At 41.5% G+C, this 22107-nt stretch overlaps 1 protein-coding gene across 1 annotated transcript in view; it reads left to right on the top strand.

The window, feature by feature from the left end:
• LOC120943606 (cytochrome P450 2J6-like) overlaps nucleotides 1-22107 on the top strand; it is a 32694-nt gene that overhangs the window by 1078 nt on the left and 9509 nt on the right. The window contains exons 2-5 of the mRNA XM_040356991.1: nucleotides 6323-6485; nucleotides 11775-11924; nucleotides 12426-12586; nucleotides 12686-12862. Of these exons, the coding sequence (XP_040212925.1) occupies nucleotides 6323-6485; nucleotides 11775-11924; nucleotides 12426-12586; nucleotides 12686-12862 (651 nt within the window). The remainder of the gene's footprint in view (nucleotides 1-6322; nucleotides 6486-11774; nucleotides 11925-12425; nucleotides 12587-12685; nucleotides 12863-22107) is intronic.

Genomic DNA, 22107 nt, shown 5'->3' with positions numbered 1-22107 from the left:
CAGACCTTCCCAAAGATGGAGATGTATTCGGTCCAGAATACTTCTCAATACTGGATTAAACACCCGGATCTCTCTTGAACAAACTTTGGTAATTCACAACTGACAGGCAACCATCATTCAGCCCTACAGTAATGGTGCGTCCTTCGATGTAGTTCAAGGCCTCTCCTGAGATACCAGCCTCATGCTCGGTACTCCCCCAGATAGGTTCGTCATCAGGCGGCTTCCTCCCTCAGGACGGACAGCACAGGACCACTCTGCAACTGTAGACCCAGTCTGAATACCAGGTCTACACACTAGATTAGTACCCCGGACCAACGTGGTCCCGGAGCCAGGAACACTTGAACACGCACCCCCGGCCATGAGGGCCACACACGGGGGATGGTGGGACGACAGCCAGGGACTGCCTCACAACGACGTCAACCCAGAACTAATGACGTCTGTCCCTTAAATACTCTCCCCCAGCATGCACAACGAGGCGACAAAACCTCACTGATTGGATGCTGAGGAAAAACACACAATGCACCTTGACTTGACTGCTGCCACCCTTGGCCTGGGGTGGTACAGGCACCCCAGAAAACAATAGTGGTCACTCACACAGCCATGGCTGGAACAGAGGCCCAAGTTTGCCAAAAATAACATGGTCAGAGGCAACTAAATCTCTGACCACCCTCTTAATTTAATGCAGCACCAGCTATAAAAGTAGCAGGGCGCTACATATATATTAAAATATTAGGTTGTAACATACGTAGCTCAATTGAAAGGCAAACATTTCCAACTATAACATCAATGCCAGGTAGCGATCAAGTTCTCATTAAACCCAAAATTTTGAAATTGGTTGAATGACCTAAATCTGAACTCCAGGCAAATAACTAACTACACAGATGAAATACTGTACCTACATAAAAATATATTAGTACAATATATGAGAACTGTTTTACCTACCAAAGAATTTCTATTTCTGTCCAACCAGGCCTAATTTCCATAGACAAAAAAGAGGGTATCCCAATGAGGATCATTGGGAAAGCATAGCGGTTACTATTGGTATCAAAACAGCAGTACAAGAGTGGTATCTAAACACAAAATATATTTTATTGGCAAACAGTAAAAGCAACAATGTGCTACACTCTGCTGTAAGTTGCAGCTTCACAGTGTCACCTTAAGAAAAAACAGTACCTGAATAAGGTGCTTCATCAAAGGACAACAGACATGGACAGACATGTAACATGATAACATAAATACAAATAAATCACAAAACGTCTGGGCACCTAATATAATGCACAGGCAGGATATCAAGAGATAATAATCGAATGCATGGATATTTAAATACAACAATGTGTGTGTAATGATATGACATCAGGTCTGTGCATTACCCCGGGGGTGTTGAAGGGATAGTGGAACCTTTCTTTCCCAGAAGCTAAATGGGATGATGGAAGTATCACAGGAATCATGTGGGGGGAAAGTCTGTGGAATATTCAAGGTGAAGAGAGATTTACTTATCCATACAGCAGGGTCATGACTGCATGTAAGCCTCGCTAGTACATGCCACTGATAACAACAATGACGGAACACATTGTGAATGTCACTGGGATCTCTTGGACATCCAGATACGATAATGAAATGTCATTATAGTACCTGGATTGTGAGCCTGATGTGTAGAGGAGAGCCTCTTTTGCCGGCTTGTGGGCCCCTGAGGTTGAGACAGTAGCCACAGAAGCACGGTGATGCAGGAGTACCTAGGATCAGTCCAGTATCAGTATGGCAGGCTGAAGGAGCAGATGCGGAGTCAGGCAGGCTGGGTTGGAGACGTTCTGGCGGATCAGAAAGAGCAGCAGGCAGAAGAGAAGTCCAAAAGCAAGCCGAAGTCAGGGTATCAAGCAGACAGGGTTAGTGAGAGCAAGCCGGGTCAGAGATCAGAGGTCAGCACAGGTAACAGGTTTCAGGACACACAGAAGCTGCAGACAAAACAGCAAAGAGTCTTTGGTGCACTCACTTTAAATAGCCCCTTTGGCGCCAACTTTGGTGACAGGCGCACGTGTGCCGTGCGATTCCTGCTGCACAGCCATGCCTTCACTGACAGAGACTACATCACAGGCATTTTGTACACTTGCTGTTATTCATCACTATCTATGCAGATTGATTTAATTGAGCTGATAGGTGGAATGTCATCCTCCACATCGGTGGGAACAGTACAAGCACTGTGCTGGTCAGCAGAGGACTGTCAATTATGCAAGGGAAGAGGAGTAGATGACAAGAGGGGGCTGAAGGTTTAAGCCATGGGCATATCAAAGTCTAATGCATATGTTTCTAGATATGGCTTAGGTACTTTACCACTGAGAACAAACACCGCTCCGGGCTGTCTTCATTCGCATGTCCTCTCTGCACTTGGTGTCGTATATAATGATACAGACACTGCAGGTTCGCTTTCCAAACATGTGGTTTAAAGGGGATCAGTACTGCAAGGACCTGACCAGCTCCTGTTGAATCACTTGCGGTGTGGCTCAGTGTATATTTCCTCCTGTTCGCTGCCCGCCAAAGCTAATTTACATAGATCTGCCACACAAAACAACCTTGTTTGACAGGGCAGACCTGATTTGTCTCTGCTACAGTAAAGTAAGACTTACTAGTCCTGTACCTTCCCTAACTTGCGATGGACGGTGAAAGATGAAGCGGCAGCCCAATGAGTTCCTCTCTCTGTCACTCTGCTCTCTCCTGCTCTTAGTATGCCGTAGCCTCTCTGCAGCCGGGCCACGAAGGCTGCACTGTCAGATGTTTGGCGGGGAGCAGAGAGATGACATCTCTCTCCGCCCACCCTGCATAACCACTCTTCCACTCACACAGCCTGGCCGATTCAATGTCGGGGGTGCGGCAGAGAGCAGAGAGATTACATGATCTTTCTCCACCCACCCCGCATCACCGCTCGTCTGCCCTCACAGCAGGGCTTCTTCAATATCAGAGGTGCCGCGGGGAGCAGAGAGATGACATCATCTCTCACTGGCCGCCCCACATCACCACTCTCCTCTCCTCACTTGGAACTCACCACTGCACCGAGGCCTACCTCTGTGCTCAATGGACCAGTGATACCACCAATGCAGTCACAATCCACATCTGGTGGCAGGTAGAAAGTATATAGGTAGGAATACTGAAGAAAACAAAATATATTCCTAATGAAAATGGATAGTTCATATTAAGTCAAAAGAATATTTCATATACAAACATGAAGTTAGTAGCCTGCACAATACAGGGCCCCTTTCTTTCTCTTTTCCTTGCATGGCTGTGAATTGTGAGAGAAGAACACACACACTTACGGTACCATACACACAGTACCAAAACTTACTTTGAGGGGCGTGGAGAGTTTGATCATGTTCTAGGCTATTACTTCTACTCATGCTTTATTCAACCTCCTTAAAGGAACCCTAAAGGTTCGTTTTTTATTAGATCAATTGATTGCTGTAAGCTAGAGCATTTAAATATCACTTACCTCGTTTTTCCTTTTGACCTTCAAAATACAGTAATCCAGGTTTGAAAATGCCATTTCCTGTCTCTCCTCTTCTTGCTTTCCACCGGCACCTTAGCTGTTTTGCATGGTGGAAAGCAGACGTGCTCACCCCCTCCCTATGACTACAGCCCTGCGTGAAGATGCTCTCTTATCCCTCACAGACATGGAGGCTAAGCCTAATGGGAACTGTAGTTCCCATTAGGCCGTGATGTAGCAAGAATGAATGCGCACCGCAAACCAGGAAGTCAGTGAGAATAACGATTCATGATTGACGGAGGTGAATAAAACAGCTTGATTTCAACAGGTATCAAACTAGTTATAATGCAAAACATTACTTTTTACTTTATCAGCTACTGTCAGACTTTAATTTAAGAGGAAAATATTTTTGTCTTTACAACCACTTTAACGTGAGGTGTAGAGATTTGGTAAGCAGCCTAGTGTGTCCTTTTAAATGATGATGGAGACAGAAAGGTTCTGTAAAAATCTGTAAAATTCTGTATGCCCTCAATATATTTTAATGAAAGTATTCAGCATGTAAATTCTAAGTTTCTATTTTACATGCAAAAGTAACAGTGATAGGGTTTGGGACAAACTACAACATTGCCAGGAGAACTTACAACTATTACCTTTTATGACCATGGTTTGTCTTTTTTTTACAAAAATAACTGTTTTACTAAAACTGCTCATGTACCTTGTCAATGCTATTTTCACACTATGTATGGTTTACTCACAGTACTTAAATGAGGCTCACAAAGAAATGCAAAAAGAATGCAACAAGAAATGTAAGGGTGCAATTAGGGCGGCTAAGATAGAACACGAAAGACACATAGTGGAGGAGAACAAAAAAAAATCCCAAGAAATTCTTTAAGTATATAAACAGTAAAAGAGGGAGGACAGACCATATTGGCCCCATAAGGATTGAGGAAGGGAATCTGGTTACAAAGGATAGTGAGATGGCGAAGGTATTGAATTTATTCTTCTCCTCTGTCTCCACAAGGGAATCGGGGGGCTTTAGTAACCAAAACTGCAATGTTTATTCTCATGACACATCACAGAAACACCGTCACGGCTAACAGAGGACAGAATTAGGAATAGACTTGAAAAACTTAACATTAATAAGTCACCGGGACCAGATGGCTTGCACCCAAGGGTCCTTAGGGAACTTAGTCAAGTAATTGCCAGACTATTGTTCCTAATTTTTACTGACAGTCTACTGACTGGAATGGTACCAGCTGATTGGAGAAAAGCCAATGTAGCGCCAAAATAAAAAAATGGCCAAAATACATCCCTGGGAATTACAGACCAGTTAGCCTAACATCAATAGTATGCTAGCTCTTGAAGGGGGTGATAAGGCACTATATACAAGATTTTAGTAATGAAAATGGTATCATTAGTAGTAATCAGCATGGATTCATGAAGAATCGTTCCTACCAAACCAATCTATTAGCCTTTTATGAGGAGGTGAGCTGCCATCTAGATAAAGGAAGGCCTGTGGATGTGGTGGATCTGGATTTTGCAAAAGCATTTGACACAGTTCCCAATAAATGTTTATTGTGAAGTCTGTTGGCATGGACAGTAGGGTGAGTACATGGATTGAAAACTGGCTACAAGGGCGAGTTCAGAGGTTAGTAAAGAAAAAGGTACTCAGAATGGTCAGGGGTGGAAAGTGGGGTCCCCCAGGGTTCTGTCTTGGGACCAATCCTATTTTATTTGTTCAGAAACGTCCTGGAGAATGGGGTAAACAGTTCAATCTCTGTATTTGCGGACGATACTAAGCGAAGCAGAGCAATAATTTCTCCGCAGGATGTGGAAACCTTGCAAGTAGATCTGTACACATTTATATGGTGGGCAACTACATGGCAAAAAAGGTTTAATGTGGAAAAATTTTAAATAATGCATTTGGGTGGCAAAAATATGTATGCAATCTACTCATTGGGGGAGAACCTCTGGGGGAATCAAGAATGGAAAAGGACCTGGGGGTCCTAGATGATAGGCTCAGCAATGGCATGCAATGCCAAGCTACTGCTAACAAAGCAAACAGATGTCTACCGGCACCCGCCAATCATTGAGCAGAGACACAGATACCAAGCTCTGCCTGTGTAAATGACAGGGGGGAACATGATGGATTCTGTGTTCCTGCAAAGCAGGAAATAAAATCCACCACGTTCCTTAGTAAAAGCAGCACACAGTTTACACAAAAACACTGGCTAGGCACCCAGTTAACCCTTTGATCACCCTAGATGTTTAATCCCTTCTCAGCCAGTGTCATTAGTACAGTGACAGTGTATATTTTTATCACTGTATTAGTGTCACTGGTTCTCACAAAATGTCAAAAGTGTCAGTTAGTGTCCAATTGTTTGCCGCAATACTAGTATTAAAAAAAATGCCAATATATACCATAGTTAGCAGACCCTGTAACTTTTACGCAAACCAATTAATATATGCTTGTTGTTTTTTTTTTTTTTTTATCAAACATGTTTAGCAGAATACATTTTGGCCTAAATTTATGAAGAAATTATATATATATTTTTTTATTGGATAGTTTTTATAGCAGAAAGTAAAAAATATTGTTGTTTTTTTTTTCAAAATTGTCTGTCTTTTATTTTCAGTTATAGCACAAAAAATAACAAAACCCAGTTGTGATCAAATACCATCAAATGAAAGCTACATTTTACATAAATATTATTTGGGTATAGCGTTGCATGTCCGTGCAATTGTCAGTTAAAGTAACGCAGTGCTGTATCGCAAAAAATGACCTGACCATGAAGGAGGGTAAATTTTCCAGAGGTCAAGTGGTTAATAAAAAAATATTATTCTCATTCACAGCTTGCTAAACTCCATGGTAATATCTATACGTTGTGGCTTGGTGAGACTCCACTGGTGGTGCTAAATGGCTGCAGAGCTGTAAAAGATGGCATTGTGTCTCATTCTGAGGAGTTATCAGGTCGTCCTGTGGCTGGCTTTTTAAGGGCAATTCTTCATGGAAAAGGTAAAAATGTATTACTCATTATACATGTATAAACTTCAGTATGTAAATTGTGTTATATAAGGCCAACAGTTATTTCTTATTTGCCATGTATGTGTGGTGACTAAATGCATGCATAGGTCTAAGACTGAGTATGTATTATTTTTTTAGACATGTACATTTGTTTTCGTCCGAATGCATTTTTGTCCGAATTTCTGGCATTTTCGTTATCGTTTTAACAAATGAAAACTAATGCTCAGAATCCGAAAGATCCGACATAAAAAAATGCTTTATTTTCATTTTCGTTGCTACAACAGTTCGATAGAGATAGGAGATTTGACATGACTGTGACAATAGTAATCTGTGTCAATCAAACCTGTGGTCGAATGTGCCTAACCTTAACTCTATTAGTCCAAGATTATTCTACATAGAGAGGAAAGATTCGACATAGAGAGAAAGGATTAGACATTATAGAGACAGTGTTGGGGTAGACCATTCGACATGAACGACAAAGATTCGACGAAGAAAAACATACAAATGTCGAATCTGTCATTGAAGACTTATGGTGTATGTCGAAAGTTCTAAGAAGATTCGACAAGCAGCTAAACTGTACGACGCTGCAATCATAAATTTTCGGTCAAATGCTCTGCCCATAGGCTATAGAAGAATTTGAATGTTAGTTGACTAGTAATAATAATTCATAAATATAATTATTACTAGTGTCATACAACATTAAAATTCTTCTATAGCTTGTAGGCGGAACATTCGACTGGAAATGTATGATTGCGGCATCATACAGTTTAGCTGCTCCGTTGAATCTTCTTAGAACATTCGACAGAAACCATAAGCCTTCAATTGACAGATTCGACCTTAATTAATTCGGATATTTGGACGAATGCAATTTATAACGAAACAAAATAAATAAAAATGAATTTCGGGAGTAACTAAATTAATTAATTTTTCGGATGAAAACGAAATTCCGCTACGGTAAATGTAATTTCGGTAACGCCGCCCAAGTAATGGGAACGGCGTTGCCGAGAGGGGAGGAGTACATAGTTACATAGTTAGTCAGGTTGAAAAAAGACACAAGTCCATCCAGTTCAACCACAAAAAACAAAATAAAAAAACACAGTAAAATCCTATACACCCAACTCCATACCCACAGTTGATCCAGAGGAAGGCAAAAAACCCCAGCGGAGCATGATCCAATTTGCTACAGCAGGGGAAAAAATTCCTTCCTGATCCCCCGAGAGGCAATCGGATTTACCCTGGATCAACTATACCTACAAATCTTAGTACTCAGTTATATTCTGTACATTTAGGAAAGAATCCAGACCTTTCTTAAAGCAATCTACTGAGCTGGCCAGAACCACCTCTGGAGGGAGTCTGTTCCACATTTTCACAGCTCTTACTGTGAAAAAACCTTTCCGTATTTGGAGGTGAAATCTCTTTTCCTCTAGACGTAAAGAGTGCCCCCTTGTCCTCAGTGATGACCGTAAAGTGAATAACTCAACACCAAGTTCACTGTATGGACCTCTTATATATTTGTACATGTTGATCATATCCCCCCTTATTCTCCTCTTCTCAAGAGTGAATAAATTTAGTTCCTCTAATCTTTCCTCATAGCTGAGCTCCTCCATGCCTCTTATCAGTTTGGTTGCTCTTCTCTGCACTTTCTCCAGTTCTCCTATATCCTTTTTGAGAACTGGTGCCCAAAACTGAACTGCATATTCCAGATGAGGTCTTACTAATGATTTGTACAGGGGCAAAATTATATCTCTGTCTCTGGAGTCCATACCTCTCTTAATACAAGAAAGGACTTTGCTCGCTTTGGAAACCGCAGCTTGGCATTGCATGCCATTATTGAGCTTATGATCAACTAAAACCCCCAGATCCTTCTCCACTACAGACCCCCCCAGTTGTACTCCCCCTAGTATGTATGATGCATGCATATTCTTAGCCCCCAAGTGCATAACTTTACATTTATCTACATTAAACCTCATCTGACACTTAGTCGCCCAATCAGACAGAGCATTGAGGTCGGCTTGTAAATTGGAGACATCCTGTAAGGACGTTATTCCACTGCATAGCTTGGTGTCATCTGCAAAGACAGAAATGTTACTTTTGATCTCAGACCCAATATCATTTATAAATATATTGAAAAGTAAGGGTCCCAGCACTGAACCTTGGGGTACACCGCTGATAACCTTGGACCATTCAGAGTAAGAATCATTAACCACGACTCTCTGAATTCTGTCTTTCAGCCAGTTTTCTATCCATTTACAAACTGATATATCCAATCCTGTAGACCTTACCTTACACATGAGCCGTGTGTGCGGAACTGTATCGAACGCTTTTGCAAAATCCAAATATATCACGTCCACAGCCACGCCTCTGTCCAGGGTTTTACTTACCTCTTCATAAAAGGAAATCAGGTTTGTCTGACAACTTCTGTCTTTCATGAATCCATGTTGTCTGCTGCTTAAATAGTTTTTTTCCAGCAAGAACTCATCCATGTGGTCTTTTATTAAACGTTCCAGTATCTTCCCAACTATAGAAGTTAAACTAACAGGTCTATAGTTACTTGGTAAAGACTTTGTTCCCTTTTTAAATATGGGCACCACATTGGCCCTGCGCCAATCCAGTGGTACTATTCCTGTCTTTAATGAGTCCCTAAATATTAGATACAGTGGCTTTGAAATGACAGAGCTCAACTCACCTAGGATCCGTGGATGGATGCCATCAGGTCCAGGTGCTTTATCCACCTTTATTCTGTCTAAATATTTCTGGACCATATCACTTTTGAGCCATTGTGGATTTGGGGCTGTGTCACTCCCACCCCCATTTTGGACATGAGCTCCCCCATGCTCCATTGTATACACAGAGCTGAAGAAAACATTTAATAAATTTGCCTTCTCTTTGTCCCCAGTCACCCACTCTAGATTATTTTGTAAGGGGCCTACATGCTCAGACTTCACCTTTTTACTATTAATATATTTAAAGAATTTTTGGGGGTTTGTCCTACTATCTTTTGCAATCTGTCGTTCGTTTTGAATTTTTGCATCCTTGATTTCCTTTTTGCATATCCTGTTATATTCTTTGTAACATTTAAACAACACTAGTGTTCCTTCATTTTTATATTTTTTAAAAGCTACTTTCTTATTGTTTATAGCTTTTTTAACTTTGACCGTGAGCCACATAGGTTTTATTTTTAGCCTTTTAAACTTATTGCCCATGGGAACATACTTTGCAGTGAGGTTCCACACAGTCTTTTTGAAGAATTCCCATTTCTGTTCTGTGTTCATCTGTGCCAATAGTCCCTCCCAGTCCAAGTCCTGGAGAGCAGCCCTCATCCTTGGAAAATTTGCTCTCTTAAAATTTAGTGTTTTAATATTTCCTGTATGTATTTCTTGCTTATAGTTAACATTAAATAAAATAATCATGTTATGATCACTGCTACCCAGGTGTTCCTTTATCTGAACATTAGTAATAAGCTCTGCATGGTTTGAAATTATCAGGTCCAACAGGGCATCATTCCTAGTTGGGGCCTCAATAAACGGCACCATAAAATTGTCCTGCAATAGGTTTTTAAATTTTTGTCCTTTAACTGTCCCAGAAGTGCCATTAATCCAGTCAATTAGGTAGATTACTCGTTACCCTCAAAGGGGGCATCGTTAGGTAACGGCGTTTATTTAAACGCCGTTACATACAACACTGGCAATATCCTTGGTTGTCTGCTCCGAAAAAGCACAAGATACACAATGGCCCAGATCCACAAAGAAATTACGCCGCCGTATCTATTGATATGCCGCGTAATTTCTACGATGCCCCATCGTATCTTTGTTTTGTATCGACAAAACAAGATACGACTGAATGTGGGCTCGATCCGACTGGCGTACGTCTTAGTACGCCGTCGGATCCTAGGTGCATATTTACGCTGGCCGCTAGGTGGCGCTTCCGTTGATTTCCGCGTAGCGTATGCAAATGAGCTAGATACGGCGATCCACAAGCGAACGTCCGCCTGTCACATTTTTTTACGTCGTTTACGTAAGGCTTTTTTCGGCGTAACGTTACCCCTGCTCTATGAGGCGTACGCAATGTTAAGTATGGACGTCGGGCCAGCGTCGAATTTTCCGTCGTTCACGTCGTTTGCGTAAAACGTTCGCGAATAGGGCTTTGCGTAAATTACGTTCACGTCGAAAGCATTGACTATTTGCGACGTGATTTCGAGCATGCGCACTGGGATTCCCCCATGGACGGTACATGCGCGTTAAAAAAAAACGTAATTTACGTGAGGTCAAGATGAATTACCATAAAACACGCCCACATCTTAGCCATTTGAATTGCGCGCCCTTACACAGACACAGTTACACTACGCCGCCGTAACTTACGGTGCAAATTCTTTGTGGATATGGAAAATACACTGTAAGTTATGGCGGCGTAGCGTATCTGAGATACGCTACGCCGGCCTTATATATGCGCCGAGGTACCTGAATCTGGCCCTGTCCAACATCCCACAACCACCCTGACGTGTTTCAGGCCCCGTACAGACGACCGAACATGTCTGCTGAAACTGGTCCGCGGACCAGTTTCAGCATACATGTTCGGTCGTGTGTAGGCCCGAGCGGGCAGGATTCCAGCAAACATTTGCCCGCCGGGCCTTTTCCCAGCAGGCAAATATTTCCGGGCTTGTTTTAAAACAGCCCGCTGGAATCCTGTCCCCTCGGACATGTTCGGTCATCTGTACAGACCTACCGTACATGTCCGAGCGCCCGCCATCCCTCGCATGCGTCGAATGACTTTGACGCATGCGTGAAAGCATTTAACTGGCAGGCCCGCCCACGTCGCCGCGTCATCGTCGCCGCGACGGTGCGGACACGCCCCGCGTATTGTTTACGCGCGGATTTCTGTATGATGGTGAGTACAGCCACCATACAGAAATCCCCGGGCAGACATGTACGGTGAAAACGGTCCGACGGACCGGTTTCATCGTACATGTTTGCTCGTCAGTACCCGGCATCACAGCTTTGGTGCTTACTCATAAGGTTTCATAAAGTCTGAAAGCACTGGCACATCGAACATATACAGTAGTTCAATTTACATATATCCTGTAGAAAAACTACGGTAAATTTATAACCCATTCCTTCCTGAAAAAACAATATTTCATTAAAAATAATTTTATACAACAGCTAGAATCAGACAACAAAGCTTTCTAAAATCCTATAAAGTTTTTCTTTATATAATAATTTATTTTACAAATCTGCAGTATTATTTTGCACACCAAGTTACAGAAGATCATTTGCATTTTCTTAGGTATAGTAACATCTAATGGACACATGTGGAAACAGCATAGACGTTTTGCGTTAATGACTCTAAGAAACCTTGGGCTTGGAAAATGTGGCCTGGAGTCACGTATAAAAGAAGAAGCTTGCTGTCTGGTGGAGTTATTTAAAACCAAGAATGGTTAGTCTGATAAGTTTTATCCAGACAATGATTGTTTCTGTTTATATTTCAAATGTGTACTGAACAGAATGATTAAGGTGGCTGGGCATGGGCCAATATGCTTAATAATAAAGAATGTAAATTGTACGAAAAACAGAATGACAGTTTTCAAAATAAATGCTGTCCGCACTGCTCTTCAGCTGAATGATGATAACGAAGGCATCTGAGGGTGTACAACATTTTTATGGTGAACTTCTGTCTCCATTCTCCCTGAGTTTAGCAAGGACAAAGGATCTGTCTTTGCATGAAAATTCTGCTGTCATTATGCATTGCTGTAAAAAAAAAAAGCTTTATGTACAACCCCTAAGGTAGTACAGAAAATAAGTAAGATTTCAACATACAGTAATCCATTTGCAACCAAAAATATTGTGTACTGAGATCAGAGAAGGTGAATGCTCATGGGTTGGTATTACATTTAGTGGCGAGAAAAAGATGTCAAACATAAATCTTTATATGTTTTAGGAGAACCTTTTGATCCCTCAGAGATGATTACCAATTCTGTAGTAAATGTAATTTCTGCTGTGGTTTTTGGACATCGTTTTTCGATTGATGATGGGATTTTTCAAAACTTGGTCAAATGTAATCATAGTCTACTTGAGATTATTGGCTCAGCATGGGGAAGGGTAAGTAAGTCCCAGTTAAGCAAGACATTTATTTTTCAAATTTGTGTCATGAGTTGACCATTGAGTACTTTTAAATTGTGGTGCTTTTTTTTGGCCCAGCTATATGACTCTTTTCCATGGCTAATGAAACATCTACCCGGCCCTCATCAGAAAGCCTTTGAAATTATGGAACATTTACATCAGTTTACAGACAACGAGATCCGAATTCATAAGGAGAATGGATCATTAGAGGAACCTCAAGATGTCATTGACTACTATCTGGCCCACATTTCAAAGGTATAACATTAAGTAGTAAAAGATGCAATGACAATGTTTAAAGTGTGGCAACCAATTACACTTACTGGCTTTCACTGGGGTATTTTGCTTGCATTATCATTGCATAGCACTATCTTATAATTTTGCAATACCCTCATTAATTAGCCTAATAATATGTAGAAATATTAGGAATGATTTAAGCGTTGTGCCTGATTTGCTAAAATGTAGACATATTCGCAAGCACACCAAGGATCATTTAGAAAAACGTCCAGAAACTCTTTAATGCATAAAAGCAATCATAACAGCAACGTTTTGAGGTCGCACAGGACCTCTTCGTCAGGCAAATGATGATTTGCTAAAATGTCTTGTGGAATTTTTATTATTATTATTATTATTATACAGGATTTATATAGCGCCAACAGTTTACGCAGCGCTTTACAATAAAAAAGGGAGACAATACAGTTACAAGACAATAAAATACAAGAGGATTAAGAGGGCCCTGCTCAGAAGAGCTTACAATCTAATAGGGTGGGACAGGTGGTACAAAAGTTTGTAACTGTGGGGAATGAGCTGATGGAAGTGGTAAAAGATTAGTTGGAGACATGATAGGCTTCCCTGAAGAGGTGAGTTTTCAGGGATCGCCTGAAGGAATCAAGAGTAGGGGATAGCCGGTCAGGTTGAGGTAGTGAGTTCCAGAGGATGGGAGAGGCTCTGGAGAAATCCTGGAGATGAGCATGGGAGGAGGAAACGAGAGAGCTTGAAAGTAGAAGGTCTTGAGGAGAGCAGAGAGGACGGTTTGGGATATGTTTGGAGACAAGATTGGTTATGTAGCTCGGGGCAGAGTTGTGAATGGCTTTGTAGGTTGTGGTTAGTATTTTGAATTTAATTCGCTGGGTGATCGGGAGCCAGTGCAGGGATTGAAGAAGAGGTTTGGCAGACACTGAGCGGTTGGTAAGGTGGATAAGTCTGGCAGCAGCATTCATGATAGACTGAAGAGGGGATAGCCTATAGAGAGGCAGGCCAATAAGAAGGGAGTTGCAATAGGCGAGAGATAACGAGGGAGTGAATGAGGAGTTTGGTGGTTTCATTTGTTAAAAAGGGGCGAATTTTAGAGATGTTACGGAGGTGAATTCTACAAACTTTTGACAACGATTGGACTTGAGGCTGAAATGACAAGTCCGAGTCTAGGATTACACCTAGTACCCTGGTGTGAGGGGAGGGACTGATGGTTGCATTGTTGATTTTGATGGAAAAGTCATGAAGGGGGGCACGGGCACGGGGGAATATTAGTAACTCAGTTTTAGAGAGATTTAGTTTAAGGAAGTGGTGCGACATCCATGCTGAGATGTCAGTTAGTAAGTTAGTAATGCGAGAGGAGACTGAAGGAGTGAGGTGCTGAGTAGACAGATAGATTTGGGTGTCATCGGCGTATAGGTGGTATTGAAAGCTGTGGGCGGTTATCAAGTAACCAAGGGAGGAGGTGTAGATAGAGAAGATAAGTGGTCCAAGAATAGATCCTTGGGGGACCCCCACAGAAAGGGGCAATGGAGAGGAGGAGACATAGTTGTAGGTAACACTGAAGGAGCGCTGTGATAGTCAGAGAACCAGTATAGAGCAGAATCTTGGAGGCCAAGGTAATGGAGTTTATTCAGAAGGAGCGGGTGGTCAACGGTATCAAAGGCTGCAGAGAGGTCAAGTAGAAGGAGTATGGAGTACTGGCTGTTGCTTTTAGCAGTTAGTAAATCGTTAGTGATTTTTAGTAAGGCAGTTTCCGTGGAGTGCTGGAATGATCCTGATTTACAAAAGCTAGTTGAAATATACCTGTATTTATATAAAAACTGACTCACGCCTTCTGTCCCTATGCTGTGCACATCTTGTGAATTATTTAAAAAAAAATTCTTGCAGATGTATACGGACATCAAAGTTGCACTACTATGAATATGCAGAATGGACCAGAATATTGCACATTGGCACAGCTACTGTGTGCTCCAGTTCTGTTATCTCTATTGATTCATATTTAGCTTAATCAGGTAAAAACATTTCAGCAGCATCAAGATTATAAATTGCTGTGTTTAAGGCCTGGTTCACACTGGTGCGATTTCAGATGTGACTTGAGTTGCACAGCATCACATGACAATGGAAATCCTATTGAATTCAATGGTGCCTGTTCACATCATTGCATTGCAGGTAAGATGCAATTTTAGGGAAGGTACATGTGCTACTTTGGTGCAATTGAGTGCGATTGCCCCATAGACTTCAATGGAAGCACATCAAAATCGCATTTACACACATTTTTTATATGATTTCGGTGCATTTTTCGCCCAACTTTTCTCCTCCTTGTCCTTCCCCTGCAGAACTTGCACCAGTATAAAACTCAAGTGAAAAACACATAAAAAATACTTTTCGATTTGCAGGGCTAAGGCCTGCAAATCGAAAAGTATTTTTTATGTGTTTTTCACTTGAGTGTAACATCATGTTATGATTTGACGTCATGATTTGACATCATAATTTTACAGGGCCAAATCGCATGACAAGTTGCACCCTATTGTCGGTAATGGATGTTCAAATCAGTGCAACACTTTGTGGAGCCACACCGATTTGAAAAATAAGTACCTGGACTATTTTTGCAGATTTCAGGTGCGACTTGCATAGACATTTGAGCATGAAGTCGCACAGATGTCAGCCAAGTTGCACCTGAAGTCACACTGAGATGCAACTTTGAAATCGCACAGTTTTAAGCAGAGTGGCACGATTTTAAAGTCGGATTTGGTGTGAACGAAAGCTGTCCTAAAGTTCACACAAACACAAAGAAATTTTAATTGATAAAGAGAACAGAGAAGTGGTCTTCTTCTTACTTTACAATTGTTACATCACCAGGGGGGGGGGGGGAAGCTGGATGCGATCATTACTATCATTCACTTACTAGTGCCTGTTTATAGTTTGCAGGTCAATAGTTAGATAAGCGGATTCACACACTTTGGGTTTTGTTTCACACAAGGTATGTTTATGCATGGCAAGGTACAGCGCTAAGTAAATAAACTGTGATAAACTCAATGTGTGAACACAAGTGTGAATAAATGACTAAACATAAATTGGATCAATATTATACAATTAAAACATTTATATAACAAAGAAAATAAAAATAATGAAAAACAGTTCCAAATCTGTGAGTAGGAAATGAAAAACAGAAGAAGCAAAAGTCCATATGCTATGATTCACATCGGTACACATAAATTAAATGTGTGAAAAGTGGAGTCTTCTTCCACCAGTGAAACACCAAAAGACGTGGTAATGTAGTCTCCTTACCAGAGGTAGATGACCGTTATTACAGCGGTCTCTCTGAGCACAGGGGTTTAAAGTCTCCCAAAATACTCAATCCAGATGGTCGATAGGCACAGGGTGATGACTCAATGTCAGGGAGGGTTCCCACAGTCCTGGTGGGTGACTTTAATTGTGTAAGAAGAAATGAAGACCGGCAGGAGGACTGGTGATGATGGTGGGATGGATATTACATCCAGACTCCTGTCTGATAGAGGGACGGTGAGGTCTCGTATCGATTTTATTTTCTTATCCCAGTTTTTGAAGGGTGAGTGAGTGTAAGTGAGTAACTTGTATAATGTATCCCCTATCCTTTTTTCTGACCATTCCTTGATTTTTTGTTCTTTTAAGTTGGAGGTGGAAGTGGAGGTGGGGAGAGGTACGTGAAAATTGAATGGCCTGCTATTGGAGGATGAGGAGACCTCTGGGCGTTTTGCCTCCTTCTTCCAGACCCTCCTCTGCTGTTACTTCGAGCAATGTCTTCTCTTCCCTGCCACATGGAACGTATTGGGGCAGATCCTCGTACAGCGGCGCATTTATGCGCCGGGCGTAGCTAAGATACACTACACCGCCGTGACTTACTTTTTTTTTAAATGCACAAAGAATCTGCGCCGTAAGTTACGGCGGCGTAGTGTATCTTTGGCGGAGTAGGGGCGCGGAATTCAAATGGATGTAATGGGGGCGTGTTTTATGTAAATACGTTGTGACCTGACGTAAACAACGTTTTTTTTTTTTAACTGCGCATGCGCCGTCCGTGGGTTTCCCAGTGCGCATGCTCTAAATTAACCCGGAACAAGCCAATGCTTCCGACGGTGACGTCATTCTACGCAAATCCCTATTCACGAATGACTTAAAACGACGTAAAAATTTTAAATTTCTACGCGGGAAGGACGGCCATACTTAACATTGAGTACGCCTCATAACAGTAGCTTTAACTATACGCCGGAAAAAGCCGAACGCAAACAACGTAAAAAAATGCGCCGTCCGGACATACGTTCGAGGATCGCCGTAACTAGCTAATTTGCATACTCGACGCGGAATTCGACGGAAATGCCACCTAGCGGCCGCCGAAAAATTGAAGCTTAGATCGGACGGCGTACTAAGACTTACGCCTGTCGGATCTAGCCGAGATGCCGTCGTATCTTGTTTTGAGGATACAAAACAAAGATACGACGCACAAAATTTGAAATTACGTGGAAATTACGTGTCTTTATTCCAGATTACTTCCTGTCTGTAACTGACAGATACACTTCCACCCCCACTTCCACCTCCAACTTAAAAGAACAAAAAATCAAGGAATGGTCAGAAAAAAGGACAGCGGATACGTTATAGGTTTCACCCTCCAAAAACTGGAAAAATAAAATAAAATCGATACGAGACCTCACCCTCCCTCTATCAGACAGGAGTCTGGATGTAATATCCATCCCACCATCACCACCAGTCCCCTGCCAGTCTTCATTCCTTCTTACACAATTAAAGTCACCCACCAGGACTGTGGGAACCCTCCCTATCGACCATCTGGATTGAGTCTTTTGGGAGACTTTAAACCCCTGTGCTCAGAGAGACCGCTTTAATAACTGTCATCTGCCTCTGGTAAGGAGACTACATTTCCACTTCTTTGGGTGTTTCACTGGTGGAAGAAGACTCCTCTTTTCACACATTTAATTTATGTGCACCGATGTGAATCATAGAATATGGACTTTTGCTTCTTCTGTTTTTCATTTCCTACTCACAGATTTGGAACTGTTTTTCATTATTTTTATTTTCTTTGTTATATAAATTTTTTAATTGTATAATATTGATCCAATTTATGTTTAGTCATTCATTCACACTTGTGTTCACACATTAAGGCTGCATTCACACCTAAGCGACAGCCGCGTTCGCGTGTAGCGGCAGATTTGCCGCGAGTTTCAATTTTTTTTTTTCTAAAAGTATTCCCATTGCTGTCTATGGGAAAACGCGCCTGTCGCGTGAAAAAAAGGGTCCGGGACTTTTTTTCAGGCGACAGGCGTTGCGCGTCTATGAGATGTAAACCATCTCCATAGACAGCAATGGGAATTCTCCCCTCTAGCGGCAGAAGCGTCCCGCGTCGGGCGTTTTGTCGCTTAGGTGTGAATGCAGCCTTAGTTTATCACAGTTTATTTACTTAGCGCTGTACCTTGCTATACGTATTGTTCTAAAATTTGGTATCTAAATTTTTCTGGTACTGGCAGCTTCCTATCCCATTATCATCGTGGGAAAATCTTTTTTCACATTCACTCATTTTCTTTTTAGCGCAGTGTTTTTTCCTGTTAAATTTTTTTTCCTATGTTAATGCATGGAACTTTTTTATTTTATGAGGACACCCCTAAGTGAAAATGTCCAAATTGGTCCCAAAGTGTCAATATTTTGTGTGGCCACCATTATTTTCCAGCACTGCCTTAACCCTCTTGGGTATGGAGTTCAGAACCAGAGTTTCACAGGTTGTCACTGGAGTCCTCTTCCACTCCTCCATGACGACATCACAGAGCTGGTGGAGGTTAGAGACCTTGCGCTCATCCACCTTCCGTTTGAGGATGCCCCACAGATGCTCAATAGGATTTAGGTCTGTAGATATGCTTGGCCAGTCCACCTTCTTTAGCAAGGCAGTGGCTGTCTTGGAGGTGTGTTTGGGGTTGTTATCATGTTGGAATACTGCCCTGTGGCCCAGTCTCCGAAGGTAGAGGATCATGCTTTGCTTCAGTATGTCACAGTACATGATGGCCTTCATGGTTTCCTCAATAAACTGTAGCTCCCCAGTGCCGGCAGCACTCATGCAGCCCCAGCCATGACACTCCCACCACTATACTTGACTGTAGGCAAGACACACTTGTCTTTCTACTCCTCACCTGTTTGCCATCATACACGCTCGACACCATCTGAACTAACTAAGTTTATCTTAAGCCTTTATACACACGATCGGACTTCAAACAAACTTTTTTGTGTATTTTTGTTTGAAGGGAGTTGGCTGGGCACACCCATAGCATACACACAGCAAGAAACTACCGTGTGTATGGGGCTATGGTCTCATCAGACCACATGACATGGTTCCAGTAATCCATGTCCTCAGTCTGCTTGTCTTCAGCAAACTGTTTGCAGGCTTTCTTGTGCATCATCTTTAGAAGAGGCTTCTTTCTTGGACAAAGGTCATGCAGACCAATTTGATGCAGTGTGCGGCATATGGTCTAAGCACTGACAGTCTGACCCCCACCCCTTCAACCTCTGCAGCAATGCTGGCAGCACTCATACATCTATTTCCCAAAGACAACCTCTGGATATGATGCTGATCACGTGCACTCAACTTCTTTTGTCGACCATGGTGAGGCCTCTTCTGAGTGGAACCTGTCTTGTTAAACCGCTGCATGGTCTTGGCCCCCTGTACTGCAGCTCAGTTTCAGGGTCTTGGCAATCTTCTTATAGCTTAGGCCATCTTTATGTAGGGCAAAACAATTTTTTTTTTTAGATCTTCAGACTTCCTTGCCATGAGCTGCCATGTTGAACTTCCAGTGACCAGTATGAGAGAGCGAGAGCGATAACACCAAATTTAACACACCTGCTCCCCATTCGCACATGAGACCTTGTAACACTAATGAGCCACATGACACCAGAGAGGTAAATGGCTAATTGGGCCCAATTTGGACATTTTTACTTAGGGATGTACTCACTTTTGTTGCCAGCGGTTTAGACATGAATGGCTGTGCATTGAGTTATTTTGAGAGGACAGCAAATTTACACTGTTATACAAGCTGTACACTCACTACTTTACATTGTAGCAAAGTGTCATTTCTTCAGTGTTGTCGCATGAAAAGATATAATAAAATATTTACATAAATGTGAGGAGTGTACTCAATTTTGTGAGATACTGTATATTTATATATTTTTTATATATTCATTGGGCTGAGAGATGGCATTCTGGTTTCATCCCATTTTTACCATTTTTACACCCAGGTCACACCAATCACGACATTGAAATCGTGATTTCAAAGTAGCATTTCAGTGCTACTTCAGGTGCAACTTGAAAGACATATATGTGACTTCATGCACAGATGTCTATGCAGGTCGTACCTGAACTTGCAAAACGTATGGCAAGAACTACTTTCAAACTTGGTGCGACTCTGATGGACAATAGGGTGTGACTTGTCATGCGATTTGAAACTGTCAAATCGCATGACAAGTCGCATCAGTGTGACCGGGGGCTTACAATGATTTTAGCGCTGCTTAATTTTTATATTTTATGTACAAAGTATGGATTTGTTTACAAACACAAATCTATTCATAAATGTTTAAAAAATTATAAATATAGAAGTTATAAAAAAATATTATAATAAGCCTCAACTCACACTAGAATGCGTTGTGGAAAACCTGCATTCCCTACACATTTCCGTACCGCGATCTGCAGCGGGTGCAAATGTTAAGTTGACAACACCAAAATAAAATATATCTATGTTTTTCTCCAATTTTTCTGCATATTTTTGATTTATTTTGGTATTTGAGGTATTTCACAGAATAATAAAGTGAGAAGTCTATATAGCTTCTTAGTTTATTTAAAGAAATACCAACATGCTTACTGAGGATGCAACACTGATTGCGAAACGCGTATAGGCTGCTGATACCCACAGAACTGCGCGCTAATCGTGAGGTAGGGGGAACCTGAGAGGAACAACTTTTACCTTCCATTTTGGCTTGGCTTTGCATACATGGTTGGAGAAGCTTGGTGCCGGCATACGGGCACATTTAAATATGAGTGCAATATTTGTTTGATTTTAAGTAGCCAATACATTTTTTGAAGTATTACACCATGAGGGGCACTCCTCTTTTTTATGAGCTATTGTAGGAGAGATAGAGACCCCATTGGCATATTCAAGGCATCTGGAAATTGGTGAACAGACGTGTAAAAGGAGTGGTTATCCTGGGAATGAACCAAAGGCATTTTGATTGATTGTGATCTGGTGAGTGGCCATTTCTAGCGGTGACGGGAATATCACAGAAAGTGGTGTCATTATCGTTGTATTACAAACTCACGGGAGAAGCACTTAAATGAATATCTAATCAGCACATTGGGACTTTAATGAATAGAGGATCTATTTTGAAATCCTCCACCGAATTGTTATATATATGTGTCGTTTCACCATAAATATTGTTCTGTAATATTGTTTTATATTTTTTTGTTTTTTTGTATAACACTTGTTTGCCTTCGGATGGGCAGTCACCTTTAATATATTGGATAAGGGCACTATAGCATTATATGAACACTACGTTTCACGCAAGTTGCATACAGGTTTACGCCCCCCCCGGGGTGCACTTGTATTCCCAATGAGAAGAATATTAGCACATTTGTTGATTTAAATAGAGGTGTTATGCACTGATGATTAATAATCTAATCAGTACCTAGAAATAGGTGGTGATAAATAAAGGGAAAAAGAAGGGGAGCACAATTCACTTACTACACATGAATATGCACCCAGTGATGAAAATGCAGAAGTTGCTGTTTTCAACCCCTTTTCCCCTCCAATTTCTTAAATTACCCTAATAATAACAAAATGCACAAATAAATACACAAATGCAACACAAGAAAAGGACAAAATCTTTTTTTTTTACAATGAAGGGGTATACAGCTGCAATAACTGGTTTGTTTTGTTACAAAACTCCCCAGCGCTGTTCCATCCCCGGACTTACTGCTCCAAGGTTCATTGCTCGATTCGAGGTTGAATGATGACCAGCATCATCCAACTCGCTTCTTGTGCATTTGACTAATATTTACTAAATTGACCACCACTGTTTTATTATACACTGCTCAAAAAAATTAAAGGAACACTTTGAAAACTTATCAGATCTCAACAGGCAAAAATCTCATGCTGGATATCTATACTGATATGGACTCGGTAATGTGTTAGGAATGAAAGGATGGCACATGATTTGATGGAAATGAA

The sequence above is a fragment of the Rana temporaria genome, chromosome 1 (assembly GCF_905171775.1).
Source record: "Rana temporaria chromosome 1, aRanTem1.1, whole genome shotgun sequence".
NCBI lineage: Eukaryota > Metazoa > Chordata > Amphibia > Anura > Ranidae > Rana > Rana temporaria.
Note: the sequence above shows the minus strand (reverse complement) of the source record. Positions and strands in the feature narration are given on the sequence as shown.